The sequence below is a fragment of the Hemibagrus wyckioides genome, linkage group LG05 (assembly GCF_019097595.1).
Source record: "Hemibagrus wyckioides isolate EC202008001 linkage group LG05, SWU_Hwy_1.0, whole genome shotgun sequence".
Classification (NCBI taxonomy): Eukaryota; Metazoa; Chordata; class Actinopteri; order Siluriformes; family Bagridae; genus Hemibagrus; species Hemibagrus wyckioides.
This window is the reverse complement of record NC_080714.1, coordinates 19,169,609-19,188,540: the sequence shown is the minus strand read 5'-3', so window position 1 is coordinate 19,188,540 and position 18,932 is coordinate 19,169,609. Positions and strand designations below refer to the sequence as shown.

At 41.5% G+C, this 18,932-nt stretch overlaps 2 protein-coding genes across 10 annotated transcripts in view; one reads left to right on the top strand and one right to left on the bottom strand.

The window, feature by feature from the left end:
• Positions 1–13,484, top strand: part of fnbp1l (formin binding protein 1-like) — a 45,848-nt gene extending 32,364 nt beyond the window's left edge. For 2 of the 6 annotated variants that reach the window (XM_058390348.1, XM_058390343.1), the window contains 14 exons: positions 646–696; positions 2,283–2,430; positions 5,088–5,150; positions 5,921–6,025; positions 6,253–6,381; positions 6,518–6,664; positions 7,475–7,678; positions 8,259–8,408; positions 9,091–9,132; positions 10,171–10,280; positions 10,481–10,613; positions 11,271–11,365; positions 11,768–11,910; positions 12,051–13,484. In XM_058390348.1, coding sequence (XP_058246331.1) covers positions 2,365–2,430; positions 5,088–5,150; positions 5,921–6,025; positions 6,253–6,381; positions 6,518–6,664; positions 7,475–7,678; positions 8,259–8,408; positions 9,091–9,132; positions 10,171–10,280; positions 10,481–10,613; positions 11,271–11,365; positions 11,768–11,910; positions 12,051–12,229 — 1,566 coding nt within the window. In that variant the 5' untranslated portion in view covers positions 646–696; positions 2,283–2,364 and the 3' untranslated portion in view covers positions 12,230–13,484. The remainder of the gene's footprint in view (positions 1–645; positions 697–2,282; positions 2,431–5,087; positions 5,151–5,920; positions 6,026–6,252; positions 6,382–6,517; positions 6,665–7,474; positions 7,679–8,258; positions 8,409–9,090; positions 9,133–10,170; positions 10,281–10,480; positions 10,614–11,270; positions 11,366–11,767; positions 11,911–12,050) is intronic. The other 4 variants (XM_058390344.1, XM_058390346.1, XM_058390345.1 and 1 more) reach the window with 4 other exon arrangements.
• Positions 13,485–15,113: 1,629 nt separating this feature from the next.
• bcar3 (BCAR3 adaptor protein, NSP family member) overlaps positions 15,114–18,932 on the bottom strand; it is a 74,061-nt gene continuing 70,242 nt past the window's right edge. For all 4 annotated transcript variants that reach the window (XM_058390339.1, XM_058390340.1, XM_058390342.1 and 1 more), the window contains 6 exons: positions 17,890–18,617; positions 16,886–17,001; positions 16,603–16,774; positions 16,369–16,480; positions 16,006–16,212; positions 15,114–15,427 (listed from right to left, as the gene is read on the bottom strand). In XM_058390339.1, the coding sequence (XP_058246322.1) occupies positions 15,252–15,427; positions 16,006–16,212; positions 16,369–16,480; positions 16,603–16,774; positions 16,886–17,001; positions 17,890–18,617 (1,511 nt within the window). In that variant the 3' untranslated portion in view covers positions 15,114–15,251. The remainder of the gene's footprint in view (positions 15,428–16,005; positions 16,213–16,368; positions 16,481–16,602; positions 16,775–16,885; positions 17,002–17,889; positions 18,618–18,932) is intronic.

The following is an 18,932-nucleotide window of genomic DNA, read 5'->3' as shown; positions in this document are numbered from 1 at the left end:
GAGGTCTAGTGGAGTCCAAACTTCTACTGGTCAGAGCTGTTTTGGCAGCATGAGGGAGACCTACACAGGTGGCTTTAATGTTATAGCAGATCAGTGTAAGTCATCTTGTTTGGAATCATATTTTCTCTTAACGGTTTTGCTCTGATTCTACTCTCACACCTCTTTCACACCCTCCCATGCATGTGAGGAAGTGTTGCGTTCCTCGTCAGTGTAATCATCGTAGGTGTGCTCATTAAAGAGAAGTACTCACTATGACCTGTGTATATTTCAGTGAATTAGAGGAAGTGTGTTTAACGAATGTACAATGTGACATTTACTTGGGGGAAGAGAACTGGCAGAACTCCCCCAACACACACACACACACACACAAACATGACAACCCTCATTATCCCTCAAGAGAGGAACGTGCCTAAACGCAGCAGGCCCGCTTCTCTCAAGAGCTCCTATTTATCAGAAATCTATCCCTTCTCCTTACATTTTTAGGAAGAAGTGGGACAAAGGGAGGAGAAATTAACATAGTGTTGGGTTTTCCTCTTGTCTTTGACCTAGTTTAGCGCTCTCACTGTTTATTTTCACTTCTATTTTTTTATGCACATGGTATGTTTTTGATGCGTGCTAAACATTCCTCTAATTCTTGTCCAACAGGAGCCTGGTGAAGAAGTACTGCCCTAAACGCTCCAAAGATGATGAGCCCAGGTCTGTGATTCTGCCCTCACACCTCTTCCACACACTCCATCACACACACACACACACACACACACCCTGCGGTATTAACACATTAAATCATTATTTTAGCAGATGCACTCATTCCTGCCAATTATTTTGTCCCTGTAAAACTGAATGTTCCAGTTATTAAGGTCTTTGCTGTGACTTTCACAGCAATTTTCTGAGGAAATTCTGTGCACTGCACTTTTTAAGCTCAGAATGTAGATTAGACATGGTTTCCAAACAGTTTCACAGTTAGAAAGTTTGTACTGTGAGGCTTGGGACACTGTGAAAACAAACAAAGCAGAAAAGAGTTGTCATCATTGGCCTTTATTTGAAGTGGACAGATCTCGACAGCGTTTGATGAATGTTGAGTCGGCCGTCACACCCTGTCAGGGTCTGTGCCACTTCTGTTTATCACCAACAAAGTGTTCACGGGAGGCCTCCATGCCACGCTGTAGTCTGTCAGTGAACCGCGTGCAAGAGCTCAGAGCTCAGATCTCAGCTGTAGACAAGGCAGGGAGTATCGGCAAGCCGGCATTTCACGAGCCTCCCTTTTGCCCTAATGAATTCCATTAGACGTGCATCATTAAACGTGCAGTGCTCCTGACTTTAGAGCATTTCACCCAGAACTTCTGGAGCGGGGAGGGATATTAAGAAGGCTCGATTTTGATAAAGGATAGATACACGCGCCTTAAGAAACTCCCTGCAGTGTGTGCGTTTGTGTGTAGGGGGGCTTTTAATAAAGTGAGTAGGTCATGCTTGTCTGCCTGGCGGTCAGTCAACATCAACAGACTCCAGCCCTTAAGAGCATATGCTGCAATAACCGTGTGTGCGTGTGTGGCTTTTGCGTGTGTGGCTTTTGCGTGTGTGGCTTTTGCGTGTGTGGCTTTTGCGTGTGTGGCTTTTGCGTGTGTGGCTTTGGCGTGTGTGGCTTTGGCGTGTGTGGCTTTGGCGTGTGTATCACTGTGTCTTTGTCTTTGTGTTTGTGCGAGTCTGTCTCTGTGTGCATGCATCCGTGCGTTTGTCGTACTGTTCGTGTTGGGGTGTGGATCTGTTGCTTTGTGTACATGTCCCTGGGTATATGTCTGTCTGTGTGTTTTGTCTGTGTGTGTGTGTGTGTGTGTGTGTGTGTGTGTATACGCGTGTATCTGTCTGTCTGCCTTTGAAACCAGTAACATTCAGAGCATAAGGAGATCAGATCGTTTGTAAACACATTGTGTATTAGCACTCATTAGTGAAATGATTGTGTGTGTGTGTGCATGGCAGTGTGAAGAGCTGAATGGAGTCAAAGTGCATGTATGTGATGCATGTGATGCATGCAGAGCTTTTCTGTTTCCAGTCAGCGAGATACAGTTCCTCTCGTTGTAAGTGCATTCACTGGAAAAGTTCCCCATAGTGTCTCCTCCAGTTGTTTTGTAAAGAAGCAGTGTACACAAGTGTGTCTTTTATTATGCCTCATTGGAGAATCAAACTCTCAGCTGAGTACAAGTGCTGTAATTAAATGCCTGAGCTTTTTGATATCTTTTTGATCGAAATGCTGGGCGACTGATTGAGCGCGTGTTACTGGTTTCCAGGTTTACATCATGCCTGTCATTCTACTCCATCTTGAACGAGCTGAATGACTATGCGGGTCAGCGAGAGGTCGTTGCCGAGGAGATGGGCCACAGGGTGTACGGTGAGCTGCTGAGATACTCGCAGGACCTGAAAGCTGAGAGGAAACATGTGAGTACTGTTAGTTTTTTGCCATCCAGCAGGTGCTATGAGCTTTACAGGTCAGCTTAATTATACAAGTCATGAAAACTGCCAGTTTTACAGTAGACTTGTTACTAGGAAGGTGTTACACAAACGTGACCTTCGTGCTAGTAACATATTAATGTTATTGTAGCAACAATCACGGGATCAAAATCAGATCTGTAGCAATGGAAACAATATAGAGCTGAACTGTAGCAACACTAACAGGACAAAAACTACAGTATGTTTTTTCAGTAGTCTTGAAAGTCTTATTACAGAGGCTGAACAAATATTATGTAAATAAATAAATAAATAACGCTTCGTAAAATGATGTATTGTTTTAGGAAGACAGAAAAGGAAGTATACACTGACCAGGCATAACATTATGACCATCTGCCTAATATTGTGTTGACTCAGCCCTCACCCATCATGCACTGTGTATTCTGACACCTTTCTATCAGAACCAGCTTTAACTTCTTCAGCAGTTTGAGCAACAGTAGCTCATCTGTTCATCTGGATCAGATCACACAGGCCAGCCTTCAATCCCGACATGGAGCAAAGAGTCTTGGACGCCCATGACCCTGTCGCTGGTTCACCACTGTTCCTTCCTTGGACCACTTTTGGCAGATACTGACCACTACAGCCCGGGAACACCCCACAAGAGCTGCAGTTTTGGAGATGCTCTGATCCAGTGGTCTAGCCATCACAATCTGGTCCTTGTCAAACTCGCTCAAATCCTTATGCTTGCCCATTTTCCTGCTTCTAACACATCAACTTTGCGGACAAAATGTTCACTTGCTGCCTAATATATCCCACCCACTAACAGGTGCCATGATGAGGAGATAATCAGTGTTATTCATGTCACCTCTCACTGCTCATAATGTTATGCCTGATCGGTGTACACAGAATATTTCTCATGTCTTCTATAGAGGGGATTGTTTTGGAAAACATTATCTAAAAGATATCTTGTTTTATTCAAAGAAGAAAGAAACTGTGAATAGCTGGGTTTCTACGAACTATTGCTATGTAAATGTGTCCATTTACATTTCCAGCGTGTAGCCCTTTACACTGACCGTTTTAAAAAAGAACATTTTAGTGCTGGGTGAAAGATGACCAAGCGGCAACTGGCAATTCTTCTGATTTCCCCATAGAAAAGAAAGACAGCTGTGTACTGTGGGATACTTTAATGAGTGAAATGTTAATTCACCTTCCTGCACATTTTTTTTTGATCAATCTGTTCTTTTGTGTAAATTTCATATATATATATATATATATATATATATATATATATATATATATATATATATGAAATTTACATATATATATATATATATATATATATATATATATATATATATATACATACATACATACATACATATAAAAATATATATAAATTTATGCGTTCACTTAAAAGTTAAATAAGCCAGTTACCAAACAACTCTAAATTCCCAGTATTTGTAGACAGCTTACAGCAAGTAAGAGAGACATCTGAACTGGGAATAGCAAAAGAAATCTAGGTTTATCAGCGCACACAATTTTTAGTTCTGAGCCTGCCTCAGAATGTTAGTTTGATGGCGTTCAGGCTGCCCGTCTATCTTTAGAATAATTTTTGAATAGCTTAAAATATGAAACATGAGCTGTGTTTGCTTACAGGACCGTTTGATTGCACCAGGAGAGCATCATGTTTCAAATGCACAACAAAACTCACACTATTATTCTTGGTAGTGAAAGCATTCAGACACCAAGGTTTATTTTTCCGCTTAATAGGTTATTAAAAGGACGTTAACCCACCTTGTTCCCTCTTGATCTACTCTGGTTGATGTGTTTACATTAAGATTTTTATACCAATTCAGTCATGTTATTAACAAATTATTAGCCAGGAGAAAGACTAGTCTTGGTTCTTTTTTTTTTTCCTCGTACCTTTCGGGAAGTTGTGTCAAATCAGGTCATGAAACTCAAAAGGAATTTCACAAGGGGATTTTCAGCGTGGCAGTTTAGTCTAAAACAAAACACTATTCGCATTAAAAACTGGTAACTGAGAAGTGCACTGTGGTACTGAACCTGAAACTAGCTGTCGAAGGAGGTTCGAGCTCTGAAACTGAAACTGTACTGAGTGTGAACTCTACTCATACTCGGATCAGCATCTGTTCAGGAAGTAAAATAACCCGTGCGTGTGTTTTAGCTGATGACATCATTTGTTTACTCAAAACACTGTGTACCAAAAGTGACGTTGTGGGGGAACAGAAAAGCTAAGAGAAGCACTAATGCTCAGAATAGCACCAAAGTAAATAAATAAAGAGAATATGGTCACATTGTATTGTTTATTTCTTTGTGATGAAATAAACTGAACTCAAGTGCACCGGGGTTATATAGAATCAAGTGTCTGAAACCAGACCAACTGCAAGCGTGCCCAGTGTGAAAACCACCGACGAAGAATACGAAATGCTGCCAGAACTCATTGGTTTAAGCTCAAATGCTACTATAAATGACATTTTATTTTTTTCCTGCGCAATGCGTCAGTTTTTGTACATCAAGGTTTTCCTCAAGCACACATTCCCTCCCAGTTTTCATAAGAAGCACTGCAGTTTTCGTAAGAAGCTGGTGGATTGTTTTAAACAGCGTGTTGTGTGTGATGTGTTGTGCAGCACCTCCAGGAGGCACGGAAAGCTCAGCAGTTTTTGGAGCAGTGTTGGAAACAGATGGACAATGTGAGTATTAAATTTAAGTGTGTGTGTGTGTGAGAGAGGGGGAGAGAGAGAGAGAGAGAGAGAGAGAGAAAGAGAGAGAGAGACTAACCTGCAGACTGTCCACCAGCTGGGACTGGGTCTCCCTCTCTCTCATTCATTCATTCATGCGTGTGTGTGTGTGTATGAATGTGAGAGCCTGCAAGAGAGATTTTCAAATTGCAAATAATTCAATATACATCTGTGTAAGGTCCACATATGACATTCTGTGCGTTTCTAATGCGAGTACATCTTGAACACACTTCCTCTTGCCATCCCTACACATTCTCTTTCCTCCCTGACACACAGAACACCGTGTACACAGCAGTTAATGTATGCTGTAGTCAAACTGGATTGTTTTTGCAGCTTTATGGCTAGTGCAAGTGCAAGCCAGCAACAGCTGAATCTCGCGTCCAGAGTGGCCATGTTGTAATGCCTTAGGTATTCTTCTGTTGCACTGTCCCGAAATTAAACACAGATGTTCCAACAAACTGCAAAAAAACTAATTTCTTTACCACTTTTCCTCATTTGTTTGTCTTGATTCTTTACTGATAGTCTTGTATATCTATAAAACTGCTACTCTGGTCTCTCATCATCCTTCGAGAGCGAGACGTTTCTGATGTGAAAAGCAGCGAGCAGACTGCAGGCATCAGTGAGCAGTGATTATTACTGCCTGTGGAATTGAATCTTGTTTCATATTCACCAACCTGAAATGTATGTCTGTGCATGTGGACCGTCTCGGGTGAATACGACAGAGCAAGAAGAAGTTTGAGCGAGAGTGCAGAGAAGCGGAGAAAACCCAGATGCTCTTTGAGAGGTTAGACAACGACATCAATGCCACAAAGTCTGAGGTGGAGAAGGTAAGCAAGCATCGTGGGTTAGTCACACTTTTCTGCTCATTTCACTGCTTGTTAAAAGTGCAATTGTAACCTTTAAAAAGTTTATAGCATTTTTTTCCTGTCATGCAGACAGACCTGAGTTGTCTTTATTTATTTATATATTTTTGACACGTTTTTTTTCCCCACTTTGTCTATATTTATTCGTATTATTATGCTAGCACAGTTTAAAGGAAGCGCTTCTTTTCCAGGCCAAGTCCCAGCTGTATTTAAGAACCCACATGGCAGATGAGAGTAAGAATGAGTACGCGGCTCAGCTGCAGAACTTCAACGCTGAACAGTGGAAGCACTTCCATGTGGCTATCCCACAGATCTTCAAGGTAACTTTTCACTCTCCTGCTGTATTGTATTTCACTGAGCTGCATAAAAGGGAAATGTAATGCTTTTAGAATAGAACAGAGAAAAACTCTGTGTTTAATGTGTGTGTGTGTGTGTGTGTATACTGTGCTTTTGCAGAACATGCAGGACATGGATGAGCGTCGGACGGTGAAGCTCGGAGAGACATACCGGAGCTTTGCCGAGGTGGAGAGGAAAGTCATCCCGATCATTTCCAAGTGTTTAGAGGGCATGGTGACCGCCGCTAAGAACGTCGACGAGCGCAAGGTGTGCAAGATGAAAATTTCCACTGCAAATCACAAGAGCCACAGTGAACCAAATATTATTAGTGATGCATTGAAAAAGAGTTTTTCTGAAAATTGTGTTTGAAGGTTTTTGTATATTCTACTGCTGCAAACAGACTGAAGAAGATATTAAGAACTGTAATATTTCACATTTTTACATGTTCACCCGTAGTAGTGTTTAGATACATTTTGGTCTGTCAACTGTGACATTTGTTTTTGTGTGTCCGAGTTGTTGAAGGATGTTTCTTCTGGTCTTGGATCATTTCTGGGAAGAAGTAGTCGAGGTATGATAAACATGGTCAGAAGCAGGGGATAGGGAGGAAGCTCCGCATCGTAGCCAGCATTGCACAATCCTTCCCATGATACTCTTTAAGTCTTCGGCCTCTCTGTTTTTAATTGGCTCAGTTTCATTCTGACTCTATCCCTCCACCCACGGACTGGACCGCTTCCCTGTACTGTCCACGGAGGAAGATTTGAGTAAGGATGGCGTGTTTGCCGCTTGCACTTGTGTTCATGAGAGTAGCTCATCCTTTCCTCAGGGCTTTATATTGTCCTCAAGAAAGGCTGCATTGATGATATGCTTTTGCAGGAAACCACACCTCTGTGACTGTGCATGTTTCAGAGGGACTGATAATCAGGCACCTTTTCACACAGTAATGGAGCGTTACCTATTATACATGAGTCATATCTTAAGATCTTATTTTAGACATATGACGTTTTCGCTCATAATCTCTCACCTGTTTGAAGTGATTATCAGTGTTTAATATCTTAATCTAATCTCTGTTTCACGCAGGACTCCTTAATCGTGGTAGAGTCATTTAAGTCTGGGTTCGAGCCACCGACTGACTTTCCCTTCGAGGACTTCAGTCAGAACATCCAGCGCACAGGGTCGGACGGTACTATCGGTACTCCCAAAAACGACCCAGGCAAACCTGACCCTAAACACGCAATCGGAAAAGCCAAGAACAAACTCTGGCTGTTTGGGAAAAAGCCCAAGGTAAGACTCACACGCAGACAGGAATGCAGAATCCCATGGGCATGCTATCACATATACCTGGCTAACCTGAAAATTCACAAACGGCTGTCCAGCTGTTGGTAGGATGTTTTTAAATCGAATGCACATGCTTTATGTGCAGGTTGCATAAGTAAAGTCTTACAAGCCAGTACAAGACTTTAACCTGCCAGGGCTGTAAAAGGGTTTGACATGCAGTTAATCATTAGCTTATTATTTGTGGTCTTGTGCCTCACACTGACCTGTTAGCAGGGCTTTTATATTTCCATTCATATAAATAAGTTGGTGGGGATTTTTTTTTTCTTTTCTTCATTCATTTAACATGTTTTCTTGACCAAGGTCAGTTTTACTATCCATGCTTTTTTTTTTTTTTTTACTCATAGCCATTAATCATACCCTTCATTTGAGAGTTATAATCAGTCGTGACTCTCAATCAGGTTAATTATATGTCTTGACGAACACTTAGTGATGTAGCTGATGAAACATAAAACTTTTTTATGTTTAATTTCAATTCATTTGTTTGCTTTGTTTTTATTGGTGTTTTTTTTTTTTTTTTTTGCCCCAGCTCCCCCCTTCTGCCCCTCCCCCACCCATTCCTAGTGTCCTTTCTGCTCATTTTCAGTCTAAATTCCCCACTGAGCGAATAACATACTGTCTCAATGAAATGAGAACGGTTACATCCAAGATCCCAACATTCCGGGGTCTAAAGAGAGGGGTAAGAGCTGCTGGGTGTCTGTGTGCGCTTGTATGTACCTCTGTGTGCATCTGTGTGTTTTTGCAGTGTTTTTTTATTATTTATTCCCATTTCCAGGTTTATCTTCTAGCAATATTAAGCTTAGAGATAATGAATTTTTGTGGTAAGGCTTTTATTATAATATCATAAGGCCATTGACGCACCAAGCTGACTGATGGCCGTCAAATGTCAGTGGCTGTTCATTGGCTGAAGCTTTTGCGGTACACTGCTGGCACGAGTCGTCCCCATCAATGGTGACTGCATGTTGTGTTGACGGTGGAGTTCAGTTAATTTATCTTCTGCTCTATCTTATGTTTTATGTTCTACAGCATAGTGTTCGATTCTGCTTATTTGTTGAAGCTAGTCATATTTGAAATATTTAGCCTAAGTATGTTTAAAGACATTAATAGTGGAGTGAGGATGACGCTTAGACCAGGTTTTTGTGTCTGTGTGTGTTATGTTTTAATATTTAATAAACAATATACAATAATCATATTTAATAAATGCTTAATAATAATAATAAGTGATTTAATATTGTAGTGTACTATTTGGGGCCTAGGTTTTGTTTTTCTCTACAGAGTCATCTTATTTATATCTTGAACTATTTTTAACCTATTCCTTCCTGATATGGTGATGCATCTTTACCATGTACCATGTTTCACAGAACAACGGTAAGCTGACAGGAAGCGATCATCAGTTGACCTTGGTAAAGTAGTTCTTCAGTGTCGGCTTGGTGTGTCTCAGCCCATTTAGAGCACTGATATTAGATCAGAGGAAGTGGATACTACACTAGGGGGCAGGACAAGGCTTAAGATTTTAGACTGTCCTGTTTATTGGGCTCCATCTGGTTTGTGTGTACCTGCTTTTCCTACTCACACTGGTGAATTGAGGTTTGCACAGGGTTTTGCAATAACATCTAGCTGCAATTTGTCTTGTTCTCTGTAAGCAAATGTTGTTCTTAGTGACCTGTAGATACTGGTCTCCAGCAGATTTGCGAATAACAGCTGGTTACAGAAAACAAAACGTCTTTGTGACACCCCGCTTAGCTTCGTGCTTACGTTGTTTCCCAAGGACGCCAATCCGAAGTCTTGCTGCTTAAAGAAGATTCATGAGGTCAATAATGGTCTGTAATCTGTGGAGAATGTGTGTGGACTACAATTATAGCATTAACAATACTGTTCTGTCCTTGCTGTTTTAACTACAACTTACCCAGGGGAACCTTTAAAGCATGATCTTTGTGCTGAGTTTCTAACCCCGGCCTGCTGCATCAGCATGATGCGGCGCTGTTAGTTAATGTCTAAAGCCCTCCTCAGAGCCGCAGTATTGACCAACGCTCATGAACTACTTGTGTTATTGTGTGTTTTTTTGTGTATTTGTGAATGGCCTGGTCTAACCACAACTGCTCAGTGGTCAGTGAAGCTGGTGAGTAAGGCAGCAGTTTAGTGTGGATTGCCGTAGACATAGCTGTGACTCGGCCTTAGAGCTCTTGCAGTTTTACGACTCCTTTTTTCTCTCAGATGTCCTTCATAAAGTTTTTGGGTTAAGTCAAATTTGATGCACATAAAAATTATTTAAAAATGATGAATCGCTGCTTTAAACAGTAAACGGGCCCATGGAACTCTGATGAAGGACACCTCTTTTGGGATTTGTTTTCATTACATAGTGCCTCGCTGAGGCTGCATGAAGGTGTTTGAGCACGTGTCTAAACATGTCAGTGGCTAACCACAAAGTTCTGTCTTCCTAGGCTCCAAACCTCGAGGATCTCAGCCACCTGCCGCCAGAACAGAGACGGAAGAAACTTCAACAGAGGATTGACGAGCTCAGCAGAGAACTGCAGAAAGAAATGGACCAAAGGTTAGAACTGCCAAATGAGCAAAATAAAGGGAAACTGCTTCTATAGAAGATGCAAGCTTCTTTGTTTGCTTGTTTAGTCTGTCTTTATTATAGTAGAGTAAACCCTGTATAATAGTTAATGAAATGAGAGAGAAAATCATGCGGACCGTGTCATGGTTGTTAGTTTGTGAACGAATTCTTTCTGCAAATCCCCCTCGCAGAGATGCTTTAAATAAAATGAAGGATGTCTATGAGAAGAATCCTCAGATGGGTGACCCAGGGAGTCTCCAGCCCAAAATCTCGGAGACCATATGCAACATGGAGAAGCTGCGCTCCGAGATACACAAAAATGAGGTAATCTCCCCAGTGGACTGCATTGTTGCTGTGGACATATAAGGAAATTGAACCCACAAAGGCACATCTGGAGAAATGGCTCAGCACTGGATAGCCCTGTGTGCTAGTGACCCCTGGTGGAGCAAGACGCCCAATGCATCTGTATATTACAATGTCAGCACCACGTGCCTTGAGTGCCTTGAGGACTCCTGCTTACTGAAATTTTGGTCCTTAAATCTGAATATAATGCTGTCTGCTCAGCTGTGATGGCTTCTAATCCTTTTGTGCTACCTAGAATTTCCTCCCTAACTTTTACATACACCAGCACATGGAGTGTATCTCACCAATGACGGCATATTTCTCATACTTCAGAAATATCATTATGTTCTTGCTTAAGAGTATATTTTCATATAGCACTAGAAAGAAAACAATAAATGAACTTCTTAAAATTTAAAACACTTGTTTCTTAACTTAAAAAATTGATGTACTTTTAAATAACATAGTTTACCACTCCGATTGTTCAAATTTACCTTTTTCCCGATTAAAATGAAGGTTCTTTGGATTTATTTCCTTTCTCCTTCCCAATAGCACTCATCCTGCATCTAATTACGTTGTTCTGTTGCCTGAGCAACTAATACACTCTCTCTCTCTCTCTCTCTCTCTCTCTCTCTCTCTCAGACATGGCTGGCAGAAGTAGAGGGGAAGCAGAGTTCCCGTAGCGAACGGCGGCCCAGTTCAGATGTGAATCATCATGCACCTCATGGCAGAGAGAGGTGTGCCTTTACATCTCGACATGGCCGCATCAATCATTTCTACCAAATAAAACAATAAACATAACAATGGAAGAAAGTGTCTTCTGAGACATTAACATAACAAACAAATGATTGAAATGTAAAATATTTAGAAAGCCTCATGAATTAATTTGTTAAGCATTAATTTGTGATTTGAATAAATGGGAACTAAAGAGAGGATGTATCAGATGTCACAACAAGCTTATGTTTAAAAATGTTGTCAAACATGACCAGAATGCCCCATTCCTGACCAGGAAATGTATATTAAGGTTTAAATATTGAGTTGACGTGCAATATGAACGATTCAAGACATTTTAAAGTCTGATCCAGTACATATTTGACATACTGTGTCCTTTATGGAGTTTCTCTGTTCTGTTTCTCTAGTCCTGAAGGCAGCTACACAGATGATCCTAACCAGGAGCACCGGGCACCCCCCCAACCTGACCAGCACGAGTTTGACGATGAGTTTGAAGATGATGATCCTCTTCCTGCAATTGGCCACTGCAAAGCACTCTACTCATTTGATGGTACACGATTTGAAGTCTGAACAGATAAACCCCCATAGCGTTTGTGCTTCCGTAAACTTACTATTTAATTCACATACGTTCCGTATGTCACAGTTACTGTTTGTGTGTTTACATGTCTGTGCCCCTTTGTGTGTCCACAGGTTCTAATGAGGGCACATTGGTGATAAAGGAGGACGAGGTGCTGTATGTTATCGAGGAGGACAAAGGCGATGGTTGGACGCGTGTTCGCAAGCAGAGTGGCGAGGAGGGTTACGTTCCCACATCCTACGTGGAGATCACGCTGGAGAAGCACAGCAAAGGTGCGGTCACCTACATTTGAGCTCATCCGAAGCATGGTCATCCATCCATGTTGACTCTTGGCATTGGCAGCACCACAGCCTGCATCATACTCTGTTCACTGTGTGAGCTCATGGACAAACTCACTAATATATATACACAGAGTGACCCTGACTATGTTTACTTCAGTGGCAGGTTACTTTCCTTTTCACATTTCAGATTTTATTCACCTGATGAAGTGTTCTCGGTTCTGAATAGAAGTTTTCCGTTCGGATTATTAGCTTTGTCCTTTTTTAACCTTTTTTCTCAGCAATGCAGTAGGATCAAAAGATTTCTTGATGTTCTTGAGGAACAATACCTTGTTTTCAGTAAGTATTACTGAAATGGACCTGCTGTTACTGTTCCTAGAAGTGTTTCAGGTGCCACCTTGCCATCTAGCCTCAGGCTTAGGCCTTTAGAAGTCCAAATCACTGGGATAAGTGGAAGAGTAAAATAGTTTGTTGAGCGAGTATTTTTCTGGGCTGTATAACGTGCATCAGCTTCATGGGTGTGACTTCTCAAACTTGTCCTATGACCAGATTTGTATCGTCTACATTTATGTGCTGCATCACTGATCTTCATATCATTGTATGATAAATCTCAGGGTCAGCAGTATATCTGTGTTAGTCTCCACATAGTCCCTCAGTCCTGTCTAGTTGTGTTTTGTGTGAGTGACGGTGCTCTTTTTCCTCTCTCTGTGGCTACAGGTTCCTGAGTGGATGAGTGGGGCTCTGTGGTGTTGGTGGAAGGGACACGCTGCTCTGGGTCTGTTAGTAGGTAGTGCAGGGGGTTTCAGCTGAAAGAGACAGGAACAAAGAGGAGCAAGCAGATTGCATGTTTGCACGCTAACTCTCATTTCCATTAACATCATTTCGATTCAGCAGAAGCTTGTGTCGTAGATGTGGTAGAAGAGGGGCGAGGGATGGAATAGGGTGGGGGTGTAAAGTGAGGAATCGGCTGCATGGTAGAAAGTGTAGGAAAACCCGATGCGCTGACCTAACCTGTTGCATTTATCCTAGAATGTGCCTGACCCTAACATTCCGCCTTGTTGCACTCCATTCCAGCGCTGTCATAGGAATGAATTCCTGTGTCATCCCTTTTGCTTGCCTTAACATGCATGACGTGAACATGTCACTCCCTCTTCTCAGTGCTGACCTGTCAGCACCTGGTAGGATGTAACCTCTTCTAATCCTTCATCACCCCATTTCTGTGATGTCTTGTTATATCATTATTGCCTTTTTTTTTTTTTTTTTTTTTAATCCATTCTGACTGTATCCATCCAAAATAACGCAACCATCATGAATGCTAAGTATAGCATGAATGAACCAGAGTAGATGCAGGACTGGACCACAGCAGCCCAATCACCAACATAATTAGAACCAGCTGGCAGTTGTGCTGTGGATCAAAATACCACCTTGGACCAATAGATGGTGAGGCATCATCATACCTAACGGACCAAAGCCTGGATCTGTGAACACTCCAGCCTTCCTTTACAGCCAATCCTAACACCTTCCTTCACTTCCAGCTCTCAAAACCCTGATTGAAGAACCCGGTTTCCAATAAGCGTCCACATTATCCAGAATCGTCTGCGTTATCCGTCTGTGTGTGTATGTATGTGAATGTGTCATGCATATATTAAAACAATGTGTATGCATATGAATATCTGTATGCATATGTATATACCTAGTTAGGTTTTATTACTGATTTGTAAGTATTAACAACCTTTATTTCATACTGAATGTGTTTTTACCATGTCTTTTTATAGGGTTTTTTAATCGTGCGAATGATTTTCGCTTCTACGACTCGTGCCGTTTTCTCTTTGTAATCAGTGCTTCTTTTAAAAGTCTGAACACTATTCTGCATAGGACCCCGGTCTTAACCGATGCACTTTTTACCCTATTTCATTTAAATTTGTAATGAGTGAGTGAATGAATGAATCGTGTTGGCTCTGACTGCTACTTTTTTTGTATAAATATATTGTACAGTAAGACAACAGTAACCACTATCTACTGGGGTGTGTGATCAAGAGCGAGAGCAAACAGGAAATAAATGCTAAAGTCCCTTTGTCTCATTCATTCTGTGTGTATGTCTCTGTGTGTGTGTTTCTTTATGTAATAGAAAAAATATACAGCATTAAGATCAGATCATTTTTGATTGATCTAAGAATAATTCATTATTCTTGTATGCTGATGGAGAGCTGGGGATTATGAAAGGACACTGAATCCTGTCTTTTTCTACACATGAAATAAGTAGCTACTTTCTTGTAGTTCTGATAGTGTTTGCTTTTGTTAGACAATACAAAAGACTGCAACTTAAGTAGTCACTAGCTAAAGCAATTCCTTTATTAAATAAGAACGGCATGGGTATGTAAGAGTTGAGTTAGACATTTTATTTAGACTTATCTATACATTTGCAACATTTTATAGAAAGATATTAAAATTGAGTATTTACACAACTGACAATTACAAATAAACTATATTACATTGATTAGCATTCACACGTTCACCTTACTAACAATTATATACACTGTTTTTACAGGTACACACGTCTTTCATTTACACGTTTGTTGAAGTAACTTCATACTTTACAATACAGCTCTAGACTAAAACCGTTGACTGGACAATTGTTAAGGTATAAATACGAAATACACTTTTAAAACTTACAGAACAGCCATTGTTCTCCATCCATGTGACCGTCTTTTTATCAATATGGACCGTTAAATCATGAAGTTAACTGTTTAATCACCACTTGTTTAGTGAATGAATTATTTTTCCTCTCTCAGTGTACCTTTGTCTTTCTGGGCACTCTTCATGTGCAATACTGTCTATAGAGCTGAAAAATACCCCCTTGTATTAGTTGGATTATTCCAAAGTGTGTGTGGATTTGTCAAGTCATTTGGAATGGTATTGTTTATGGAAGATAGGTTGTACCAAAGAACTTATAAAAGAGCTTCCATCCAAGAGGATCATGTCTATTCTGCATTTCACATCCTTCCACATGGTGCTTAGAGTCTGTGTCTGCTTTCCTTAGAGTTCTGTTTGTTTAACAGGAGGCTCTAGTTTTCTGGACAGTGCCGTCAGGATGAGTTTGAATTTGTCATGCCGTTCCGTTTGATTTACCCCGGCCCCCCTGCTGCCCCAGAGCAGGCGTAACTGGAAGTCTGTCTTCAGGATCTCCAACATGTCCTCATCAGGACTGAAGTCTAGGTGAAAAACACAAGAAAAATGAAGAGCATGGTTTAATATTGATGGTATTTATACTTATTTGTACAAAATTGAGTAGGATGAAAGACAGCTTCTGAAGACACCCCTGACCCCACTGATCTTGACCAGAGAATGTGATCTGTACCTGGGGTCCTGAACTGTCAAGTTAAAGACCACTCACATAAATACTGTAACAGAACCCATTGTAGTTCAGCTACTATAGTTTTCTAAACATAAGTTACCCAGTTTATGTGTTTTAGAGGTCAAAATGTATTTTTTATTTCATTTACCAGTTCACAGGCAGGTACAATCAGAAATAACTATGGGATTGGTCAAAATATCTGGGTGTCAGTCTTGTGAAAAGAAATAATGATGGTATCCTTAGTGCTAGTCAAAATAAGTGCCACTGTGGGGAGAAAAAACACCCTTTCCAATTGTCCTTTATATCTAAAATCTAGTCAAGATTAAGAATTATGAAGTAACAGTTGTTGACGTTCGGTCATGTGTTGAGACTTTTTAAAGTAATGAACTGAACCTTTACCAATGATCGTTATATTCCCTTTGTCTATTGAATTACCTTGCAGGACTCGCTTGGCATTATAGGTGTAGGTATCAGCGTTGCGTGCGACAGCACGGGCCTCCTCTAGATGGCGCAACATGATCTCACAACCCTGGTCATTGCTTTCCCAGAGCTCCATGCCCTCAAATGAAACTGTTGGTCTTTCCATCAGGGTGAGAAGAGGCATCAATAGTGGCACAGTGGTGCTACTCAGTGGAACCTCAGCTGTAGAGGGCAGAAGGTCTCTGTTACTATTAACCTCACAGACCAGCATCATGTCTAAAAGTACTTAAAACACTTAATAGTACAATCTATTGCTTATTCAGCATAATTATGACAGGAGTAACAGGACAAAGATGTGTAAAAATGATCAAAACTCACCATTCCCATCATACAGGCGTTTGTAGAACGGTTTGAGAGATTTCTCATAAAGGATGGCAGTGTGTGTGTAATTCCTACGTAAGGTGGTCCACGTGTGATCCAGTCTTGTGATCTGTGAGCAGAAAGCAAATCAGAAATAATGTATTTCTCACAGTTTCACCACAGGCATCTTTCTTGTGTCCATGCACTGCTCATTTTCTGTGAGGTGCAGAGGCAGTGCTCAGTGTGTGCTACCTGAGGCATGTCCAGTGCTTTCATTATGGATGAGAAGGCATAAAAGTCTCCCATGGAGTCTTTTAGCTCCTGGGCGACCAGAATGATTCGGTTTAGTGTGGCTGCTCTCTCCTCGAGGCTCCCTGTACAGCCAAGGATGTCCACGGCAACGCCAATCGCCATGGTGTTATGCCTGTGTTGAATAAGGAACTTTAACTCAAACGGGTTCAGCTGATTATATGACATTTTTAGCCTCTATGGTATAGGAGGACATCAGTATGTAAAGTAACATTGTGTTGTTTACCTTTCCATGAGATCCTGACGGAGTTGCATCCCATGTGGTAGGGTGACCAGTTCCAGCCCGGAGGTCACACCCATCTGACATTTCATTTCATCTGAAACATTTAGAATCCGGGCAACCTGGAAAATATAAACACAACGTTTACATGGTAGTTTCTGTCTGGGGTGGATTAATTTACAAATATCCAAAGGAGTCCTGTCCTTCCTACTGCTAAAAGACTGCAAAATCATAATTTCCTCAACAGTTGACTCCTAGTCATTAGTTGAACTTCATAAAAACAATGTTTGGTTTTTAAAGCTACACCTATTATATTCATCTATGGTCTACATCTGTCCTTGTCTGACACAACTACACGCTTCACACTCTACCAGGCTGGCAGGAAGAACTGGTCTCAACTCTAACGTCTGAAGCAGCAAAATGTCACACGGAAGTGCTGGATATAAAGCTGTCACTGCTGATTGTATTCAGGTTATGGGTGTGGATGGGTGGATTATCCTTTCAGTAGACTATGAGTTGTAAGTTTGCCTGAGGTTCACGGTGCAAAAGTGCAGCTATTACTGAATAGACATTTACAGATTTGACTCCATAACCAGATTGGATAGACATTTGGCAGATGTCCTTATCCAGAACAACTTACAATGCAGTTTTTGATTGGAACTTTGCCTGAGGATTTCATTGCAAAAGTGCAGCTATTACTTAGATGTTTAGAGATTTTACTCCACATACAGATTTGGCAGCTGTCCTTATCCAGAGCAAGTTATATTCATCACTTTTATACACCTGAGGGTTAAGGGTCTTGCTCAGTGGGTCCAGCAGTGGCATTTTGGCAATGCTGGGATTCCAACTCACAGACTTATGATCAGTGATCCAATTACTTAAGCACTGAGCCACCACTGCCCCATACTAGTCTCAATATCTGCAATTCTGCCACTACATGATGTTGTAGGCCATGCTTCCTGAAGATGTATGATACCCAGAAACCTGATCAGAGTATCTTGTAAGCTTACCTCACAGTCAGCTTGCAGGATGTGCTTGGCGATGGTCTTGGGATCTTGACTGACCAGCAGTTCTTTAGCTCTCTTCAACACAGACATTTCCAGTGGCTTATTCTCTGATGGCAGTAACCTGAACTCTGCCTCCCCTGGCCTGAATGCAGATACCATCTCAAAAACAGGCTTCTGGAAACCTCTAATCTTCTTTGCACCAGATTGTCGGACTTGTCTCTGCACTTCCTCCTGCTCTTTGTCTTCCTCCTCACTGCTGTTCTGCAGGGCTTCGATGGCATTATGGTAAGAGCTGCGATCCAGTTTGGTGCTCTCGCCGCTGATTCTTTTCTCCTCCACTTTCAGCCTCTCCACATAACCATTAGAGGTGCTAATCCTTTCCCACTCACCCGGACTACATGGGCTCAGCTCATAGTAGTTCACGTCTGGGCTAACTGGGCTGACCGATTGCTGCGGGCTAGAAGGCCAGTGTTTCTGGGGTTTCACTGGAGGTACCGGAGCTACAAAGGGCAACTGGGGATGCCTCATGGAGGGTACTTTGCTGGGTTTAGGAGGCGGTTTGGGGCAGAGCTGACTATCAGAGCCACGGATGGCCTCGCCTGCTTGTGTCTCAAAGGCCATCTTGCGAGGGACTGTAGGGCTGAGGGCTGGCTCACTGCCTGTCCTGAATACAGGAGACTTTGGGCTCGACTGGGCCTCCATATGGCGAATCTGGGCCTGAGGCCTTGATCCTGGAAACAGAAAAGAATGCATGAATTATTAATGATATTGTATTATTTACATATTCATTATCTGCCCGATTTAATGACGGACACTCTGCGCCGAATATGAAAAAGGAAGGTGTTTAATTCATAGCTGGTTGATGTGCAGAGAATAACTCGAACAGAAAAAAATACAAAAGTTTTCAACTCTCCAGGGCTGTCAACTGAAATGAAATGAACATGAAATGTCTCTTCTGCCTTATGCCTGCATTCTAATTCACCCTTCCTCAACAGAACAGTTACTTAGCATTTCAATTCTACGTCTCACTTCACACGACAACTGAA